Genomic DNA, 9,226 nt, shown 5'->3' on the forward strand with positions numbered 1-9,226 from the left:
GTTAGGTGTCCCACTTAGGGCTGCGAACACTAAGGCCCAGTTGCTGTTAGCTGTAGAGAATATGGTAGCTCAGGGTATAGCTGAAGGAGAGAATTTAGCTAGGGATTTTGATAGTGTTGATGATAGTGGTTCAGAGCGTGAGGATAGTATGATTGATGATGTGAGTGTGAATCCAGGCCTTTCTTTGTTTGAGGACCCCCCTCGTACTGGAACTATTTTTGAAGGAAATGCTAAATTGCAAGATAAAGCTAACGTGTCTACAAACCCATTTGTTGTAGAAAAATCTGTCCCGGAGAATGTAGTCCCAGTGCAGCCTGTGTTGTCCCAAGAGGACAATGAATATAGGTTAATTTGCAAGAGGATAGAGTTAGTGAAACTTGAGTTTGAAGAGAACGAGAAGGTGAGGCGACATGAGCTAGAGATGGCTAATGTAAATTTGGAGTTGGCTAGGTTACAAAGCTTTCCTAATAAATTAAGTACTCCCTGTGGACCATATGCTGATAAATTTAATATAGGGGCAGCTCTGAAGTTAGTCCCTGTATTTGATGAAAGAAATATGCCTGAATTTTTTAAAGCATTTGAACGGGTTGCTACCAGGTTGTCTTGGCCCGCCGAGATGTGGACAGTCTTAATTCAGTGTAGGATGGTGGGCAAGGCAATCAGAGTTTATAATTCTTTGGAGGCGGGTGTAGCCCGTGATTATGGTAAAGTAAAGGCGTTGGTCCTCAAGGCTTATGATCTTGTCCCTGAGGCCTATCGTCTAAAATTTAGAAATTTTAGTAAGCATGCTTCTGTTTCATATGTTGAGTTTGCTAGGCTCAAGGAGGAGCAATTTGATAATTGGCTGAAGAGTCGTCAGGTAGTCTCTTTCTCCTCCTTGAGGGAATTAATGTTGATGGAAGAATTTAAGAAGTATTGTAGCAAAGAACTGAGGATATATTTGGAAGAGGTGAAAGCAGCCAGTCTAAGTAAAGCGGCTCAGATTGCCTATGAATTTATTTTAGCCCATCGAGCAGGGTCCGGCAATTTTGGGTCTAAGGGTATAGATTTCCAGTCTGCCAAGCCAAATGATGGTAATAATAAATCTAATAATGTAGCTAACAACAGGGTAAAGCTGTACAATTAAATTCATTGTAACTTATACTTTATTATTTACTATACCCTATATTAACTTATAAATTTAATGAGTTACCTTATCATTAAATCTGTATAAAAACCTAATTTTTATACATGGCGACCGTGACAGGATCTGGAAGTTGAGTGGGTGGCTGTGTTTCCCGGAGGTAGGTTTAGGGTCCATGGTGATAATTTACATAAAAATTACTTTAAGTTACTTTTTGTGATTACTGTTTTTACACTTCTGCTTGTATTAGTACTGCTATTTATTGTTTTACTCTGGTCTGTTGTTATTGTTACTTATATATTAGTCAAGATGACTGAACTGAAGAGATTAATAACTTCTCGGAAGTTTGTAAGAAAGTCTGTTACGGAGTCGTTTAATCAACGTGATCAGTTCATCTTACTTGAAGCTTCAGATAAGCTAGCACTTGAGTCTAAGTTGACTGACAACATGGCACGTTTGAAGGATTTGGATCTTCAAATACAGGGTATTAAATGGAGTTCTGAAGAAAACGAAAGTGAACTAATGGAAGAATTGGAGGCCTGTGAAAATTATCAAGACAAACTACGTTCGTCTTTATTTAAGCTCCAATTGCCTGTACCGACTACACCATCACCCCTAACTCCAGCTCTTCCCCTTTTGAAGAGACCAACGGCTCCTTTACCTCGATACTCTGGTCAAGAGAACGAAGATCTAACCAAATTTCTATCTCAGTTTGAGGCAGTTATAAACAGGTATGAATACTCTGACTACGAAAAGCTTTTGCTCTTAAAGCAGCAGATAACTGGAAGAGCCTTGGTTTTGATAGATTCCTTGGAGTCTCATAACCAAGGATATAGTAAAGCAAATGAGCTCTTAGAAAAGGCAATTGCTTCTCCAGACGTTCAGAAATTCAGCACCACCAAGCAGCTATCTGAGCTAAACTTGGACAAATGTGATGACCCATTTGAATATGTATCCAAAGTTAAAGGTATAATAGAGAATGTCCGTAAGTTGAATATTTCTATTGATTATATTTTGCAATACTTTGTGTGGACAGGTTTGAATGAAAAGTTCAGGGAATTACTGATAAATATTACTAACCATACATGGCCTTCAATTGAAGATATTAGTGATAATTTCTTCACTGCCTGCACAAGATACAGTCACCATAAAAAGAAAGTGAAAGTAACAGATCATTCTGTGGATATGGCAATAAATGTGAACTTCACACCAGAGGGAACTAGTGGAGCTACAGCAAAATGTTATCCATGCTCCTTGTGTAGCACAGTCCAAGAAAAGGCTAGCCATAACATCAGAGATTGTACGAACTTTATTTCTCCTGTTTCCAAAGTCGAGAAATTGAAGAGTATCGATGGATGTACTAGATGTGGCCTGGCATTACATTCTACTGAAAAGTGCAGATACAAATTTCGATATCGGTGTGCAAATTGCAAAGGTTTTCATTGGAATTACTTGTGCACTCATCTATGGGAAAATCAATCCAATGACATGGGTAAAAAGAATCTGGACCTTAACAAGAAAAAGTTCCATGAAAAAAACAAGGACAAGAAAGACACAAAGGCGAAAACTCCTGCGGAAAGATCCGAGAATAACATTACTACTATTACAGAGGCTTTGAATAACTCAAGTGAGGGAGATACGATTCTTCCAACCTTCACGTGTAACATAAGTGGATCCAATGTGCGTTGTATGAAAGACAGTGGATGTCAATCCAATTTTATATCTGAAGAGTTGGCCAGCAAATTGAATCTACCCGTCATACGAGAGAGTATTAAACTTACTGTGAATGGTATCAATGTTCCTAGAAGTTATGACACCAAAATTGTTGAGGTGGAAATGAAATTTGACAGGGATTCAAGAGTCATTTATGCATTGTGCCTTCCAAATATAAATATTACTTTGAATCTTCCCAAGTTGAACAGAGTTGTGAATGGATTTCTGTCAAAAGGATATAAATTGGCAGATACAAGACTTTTGGATGGTTCAGAAGATATTTCTGATATTCAGCTTATTTTGGGATCAAAATCCAGCTATTGCATACTTGAGACTGAAATTTTATTCGGAGAGAAATCTATATATTCAAGAACTCCTCATGGCGTAGTTTTAAAGGGAGCAACCGAGACTATTTTACATGATCTGCCTTATCTACCATATGCCCCTGAAGTCTCGTCGTCTTCCTACATTTCGATAACTAATAGAACCCCAGACTACCTGCCTTCAGAAGAAGCTAAGTTTTATCAAACCTCTAATATAGATTTTGGTAAAATCGAGATTAGAAATGAATCATTTGTTTTGGAAGGAGAGGATGATGAAGTCAGTGGGTTAGTTGATATTGAAAAGGATGTACTTGATTCTGTTTGTGACCAAGCATTACATAGAGAGACTTCAATGTACTCTGAAACTGTTGAAATCCATACTCAGTTGATCAATTACGTTTTAGAGAAAACTACTAGGAATAGTGAAGGGAGGCTGGTGATGCCAATACTCTGGAACCCTAGAGTTTCTCACCTTTTGGGACATAACTTCAATATATCAGAGAAAATACTGTCAGGCTTGCAAAGAAAATTTCAAGGAAATTTAGATGATAAACTGAAGCAGATGAATATGGTATTTAAAGAGCAAGCAGATGCTGGTATAATTGAGAGAATTGAAAATCTTGATAAATTCAAGAAGGAGCATCCAGAGTCCAGTTTCATGCCTTTTATGGGCATTTTTAAGCCTGATCGTGAGACCACAAAATGTAGGGTTGTCTTCCTGTCCAATTTGAGTGACAAAGGAAGTATGAATCACAATCAAACTATGCATGCAGGTCCCACATTAAATCAGAAACTCTCCACTTCCATTATTAATTTGAGGTTCGGAAGCAAATTGTGTTGCTTTGATATAAAGAAGGCATTCAACAATATAGGTCTTGAGGAAGCCGACCAAAATCGCCTTTGTTTTTTATGGTTTAGAAATCTTAAAGATGGAGATTTTTCAATTATTGGCTATAAGAATAGTAGACTTCCTTTTGGACTTAGATGTTCACCTGCATTATTAATGCTTGGGTAATACAAGATATTGATACTGGATTCTACCAATGATTCTTTTCAATTGATGAAACTCAAGAGAACCATTTATCAGTTGTCTTATATGGACAACTGTGCATTTACGGCAGAAACGTCTGAGTGTTTGTTGTGGATGTATACAATGTTGGAGGATATTTTCAGTCCTTATAAGTTTTCACTTCAGCAGTTTTTATCAAATGACATGTCATTACAGAAAAAAATTGACAAAATTCAGGAAACAGAGGCTCCGACAAAAAGTAAACTGCTGGGACTTGAGTGGGATCGAATGAGTGATACCTTGTCTACAAAACCCATACAACTGGATATAAATTCATCAACAAAAAGACAAGTTTTATCTACTATAGCTTCACAGTTCGATCTTCTTAATTTCAATGGACCTATACTGAATCGAGCCAGATTGTTTCTCCACAGATTGCAGTGTAGACCAGAACTAGATTGGGATGAAAAGCTTACTGCTCCTTTGATCAATGAATGGAAGAATATCTGCAAGCAGGCCAATTCTGCACCTTCTGTAGAGTTCTCACGGAATTTTGGTGCTCGTACTGACAAATATAAATTGGTTGGGTTTGCTGATAGTAGTAAGGTTCTGTTTGGCGCTGCAGTGTATCTGTATAACATAAATACAAATAAGATCTACTTTATTTTAGCAAGAAATAAACTGGTGAGTAAACAATTGGAGTCAAAATCCATACCAAGCTTGGAATTACAAGCTCTTGCTTCAACTGTAGAAACTGTAAAGGATTTGAAGAATGAACTTTCAGGATTTGGTTGCATTGATCCTATTGAGATAGTTGGATGCGAGGTCTACTCTGACAGTTTGGTGGTACTGACCTGGCTGCAGTCTTACGCCTTGAAACTTGACAAACTACAAAAAAAGCAACCCTTTATACTCAATAGGTGTGTGAGGATTCATGTATGAGATTTTCTTTTGTATCTGAAGAAGATAATCCAGCAGACTGCATCACCAGACCTTTATCCTTTAGGCAGCTAATAAAAACTAACTATATAACTGGTCCTAAGTTCATTACAGAGAGCAAAAGCAATGTGATCTGTAGTGACAGCACATTGTCTTTCATCATACCTGGATTATTTGAATCAAAACGAGTGCAGAAAGTGGAGACAAATTGTGGTAGTGCTTGTTCACCTCATGTGGGCTCGGAACATCTTTTCCCTTTTAACAGGGTTTCTAGTTTTGAGAAGGCTGTGAGAGTGCATGCGGTGGTGCTCAGGTTCTGCAGCATTTTGAAATCTAAGTTTAAAAGTAAAAATCCAGCTCTAGATCATTTTGAAGTTGAAGATGAAGGTTTTAACTTTTATGATGAAGCTTGTAGGCAGATTATAATCAGGGATCAACATGTTCACTTCCCAGATGTCTTTGATTATTTTCACTCAAAACAGAAGCAGTTGAAGAATCTGCCTAACATTGTTGCACAGTTGAACTTGTTTCTTGATTCGGATGGCATGGTGAGGGTAAAAAGTAAATGCCGAAGATTGAAGGAAGTCCAACATCTTAACAAATTCAACTATCCTTTACTACTATCGAAGGACAGTATGTTGGTTCCTCTGATTATAAGGGAATTGCACGTGAAGCTCTCACATGCTGGTTGTTATCCTTTGTTGGCGGAACTTAGAAGAAACTTTTGGATTACCCATATATACTCGGCTGTGAAGAAAGTTCTGTCAAACTGCATTACTTGTAAGAGATTAAATGAGAGGGTAATCAAATTAAATCAAAGTCATTACCCAGAGTTCAGGATTAATCCTGAAAACATACCGTACAGACAGATTTTCATTGATCATATGGGTCCATTTAAAATAAAGAATGATCAAGGAAATACTGTCAAGGTATGGCTGTTATGTATTACGTGTCTGTGGTCCCGGGCTATTAACTTGAAAGTTTGTATGGATTTAACTTCAGAGGAATTTATTAGAGCATTACAACTTCTTACATATGAATTTGGTATTCCTTCCTTATGTCTGTCTGATTTGGGATCGCAATTCGTTGGTGGTGCAAATCAGATCTCTAGTTTCTTGAGCGATTACGAGACAAATGCATATTTACAGGAACATGGAATTAAATCCTTTAAATTTGAGCAATATTACAAAGGATGTAATCAACTCGGCTCGTTAGTAGAGTCTTGTGTGAAACTAACCAAGCGCTTATTATTTGGAGCAATGCGCAATAATATTCTTCCCCTTCGGGATTTTGATTTTATTGTTCACAAAACTAAACATTTGGTGAACAGAAGGCCAATTTCATTTAAAGAGTCTCTTAGGGACTCATCAGGAGAGAGCATTCCAGAAATCATTACCCCAGAGATGTTGATTCATGGCAGAGAATTGGTTTCCATCAATATAATCCCTCAACTACAAGGCCCAACAGATGCCGATCCAGAATTCAATGCAGATCAGATTCCTTCATCATTACTGAAACTGCAAAATGTACGACATAATCTTATTAAAATATACAATGAAGAATTTGTTGGGAATCTGATATATCAAGCCGTAAATAATAAAGACCGATACAAGCCCGTTCAACATAAAGAACTTAAAGTTGGAGATATAGTACTTTTGAAGGAACCCTTAGCTGAACCCTGTAATTATCCAATGGGACGCATTAAGGAAATTGTAAAAAATATAAACAATGAAGTTACGGCTGTGAAAGTCTTTAAAGGGAAAACTGGAGAAATATTAAAACGGCACTCTAGTTCTATAATTCCTCTTTTGTCAGTCCCAAGCGATGATGAGAAGCAAGGTGTACCAGACACTAAGAATGTTCATATTGTATCATCACGTCCTAAAAGAAAAGCAGCTATACAGGGGGCTGCCAAAATTCACTAAATTTTGGCTGAATCTGATTAGGGATTTTTCATTACTGTTAAAATTGTTTTATTTGGATTCCTTGGGTTGGTTTTTATTTTTGGGTAATTTTCGTGTAAATACATTTACATTACATACTTTTGATTTCATACTAAATCAAAATCTCTCCCCTGGAGTGTAGAAAAATATGTATTTTTCTTTTAATTTTACTAGATATTAAAGAAAAAATATACATTATCACTACGGCATCAGTATTAAAGTACTTTACCTCTGTAATTACTTAATTAGTCAATTCTAAAGTTAACGTAAATTTTATAAATAGCTTTTCTCGCCTATTCCTTTTAAATGGTTACTGCCGTAAACAAACCACCAATTTTAATGCGGAAAATGTTTTCTTGGTTTACTGAGTGACGGAGAACCGGACCTGCCAAAGGAGAACCCGCCTACCTATCTCCTAAATTACACTATAAACAGGGTAAGAGAAAAGCTATTTTTTCTTTGTTTTAAACTGTCCAGATCTTGATTTTTATTCCTGCAGCTTTAATCGATGCTTGTGTGATAAGTGTTATTACTTATATTTACCCAAATTATACGTACCTTGCCTATACTTACATTACATACTTATTTATACTTATAATTACTTTGTTTGTATTTCATTAATCAATTTACTATTTAAGTGTATTGAATTCTGATTGATCTTATTATTATTTTGACGGTTTGTTTACTGGGATAGAAATATACTTTACATTTTACTTGTTTATTTTGGGCTGTTATTTCATTGGGGTAGTTGTGTCCGATTCTGTTCATACCTGAAATCTTAAGATTTCCTCTTGTTCACTATTTCAGATGTGTGTATACTTTCGGATTCATTTCATTGGCCTCCGGATGATGCAGCCCAAGTACTCACTTTCTATCCTTATGGTTCACGTCAAGTGTTTGTCATTCAGAAGTTTATTTTTGGTTCGAGTATATACATTACAATTAAATTCATTGTAACTTATACTTTATTATTTACTATACCCTATATTAACTTATAAATTTAATGAGTTACCTTATCATTAAATCTGTATAAAAACCTCATTTTTATACAAAAGCATTCCGGTGTTCCAATGTATTATAAGAATGAGAAGACTCGGGGAAATATTTCTAATGGAGAGCCCTCTAGATTCTTCTCCAAAAACAGGGTGGTGTCTGGTAATGTGAGCAAAGGTAATGGGACCTGTTTTTGGTGCAATAAGCCTGGACATTATCAAGCTCAGTGTAATGCCAGGAGGAGGTATCTGGAGAGAAATAATAACAATATTGACAACCCTATATCTGTAATTACCAATAAGACTGTTCCTATTACTCCCAAGGTTGAGAATCCACCGGTAACGGAAGGTAGCAATGTAAATAGTAGTGATGACAGCAATGTAAAACCAACTGGTAATAGACCTTCATGACTCTATGATAAATATATATGGCCTGGTAGACTGGTTACGAATTCAGGAGTTCTAAAGGTAAAATTTTTGCGAGACACAGGTTCAGCTCGGTATTTAGTATTAAGGGAATCTTTAAATGGTTTAGTTGAATATTCAGGGAATTATGTGATTCTGGGAGGTTTCCCGAATACTGTGGTTTCAGCTCCATTGGTGGAAGTTGAATTATCCTTCCCTGGGTATAATGAGGTAACGGAGTTGGCTGTGGTGGAGAATCTCCCTATTCCAAATATAGATGGTATTTTAGGAAATGACATGGCAGACCATAGGGGTCTGGAATTATTCCCTACTTTGACTGTGAATGCTTGTCCTGTGACGGTGGTGACTCGGGCCTCCGCTAAGGCAGCTGATTTGATAAATGATGATGACTTAGATTTAAGTAGTTTAGAGGTAGAGTTAGAAAGGCCCGGGCCAGTAGGTAGTCCTAGTAGTACTAGTAATATCTTGCAACTTGATTGGGACTGTTTAACGTTTATTGAGGCTCAGAAACAAGAGTTTGATTTTGAGTTGGGTGACACAGCCGATTTAACTAAACCGAGGTTTTGTGTAATGAAAGGTTTGTTATATCGAATTAGTCGTCCATCTACACATGATCTGAACAAAACTTCTCGAGTGGAACAAATTGTGGTTCCCTCACAATTAAGGGAGTCTGTTTTGAAGTTGTCACATGATGATTCTTTTTCTGGTCACTTTGGAGTGCTTAAGACGTTCAAAAGATTAGCGAAATGTTTTTGGTG

General features: G+C 36.8%; 2 protein-coding genes across 2 annotated transcripts; both read left to right on the plus strand.

Annotated features, from left to right (window-relative positions):
- Positions 1 to 1,432: 1,432 nt before the first annotated feature.
- Positions 1,433 to 4,174, plus strand: LOC137648297 (uncharacterized). The gene has a single exon (XM_068381225.1). The coding sequence runs from the start codon at positions 1,433 to 1,435 to the stop codon at positions 4,172 to 4,174; it is 2,742 nt and encodes a 913-aa protein (XP_068237326.1).
- A 138-nt stretch (positions 4,175 to 4,312) lies between these two features.
- LOC137648298 (uncharacterized) lies at positions 4,313 to 7,032 on the plus strand. Its single transcript, XM_068381227.1, has 2 exons — positions 4,313 to 5,088; positions 5,373 to 7,032. Exons 1-2 carry the CDS (start codon positions 4,313 to 4,315, stop codon positions 7,030 to 7,032), a joined length of 2,436 nt encoding a protein of 811 aa, XP_068237328.1.
- The last annotated feature ends 2,194 nt before the right edge of the window (positions 7,033 to 9,226 follow it).

The sequence above is a fragment of the Palaemon carinicauda genome, chromosome 10 (assembly GCF_036898095.1).
Source record: "Palaemon carinicauda isolate YSFRI2023 chromosome 10, ASM3689809v2, whole genome shotgun sequence".
Lineage (NCBI taxonomy): Eukaryota > Metazoa > Arthropoda > Malacostraca > Decapoda > Palaemonidae > Palaemon > Palaemon carinicauda.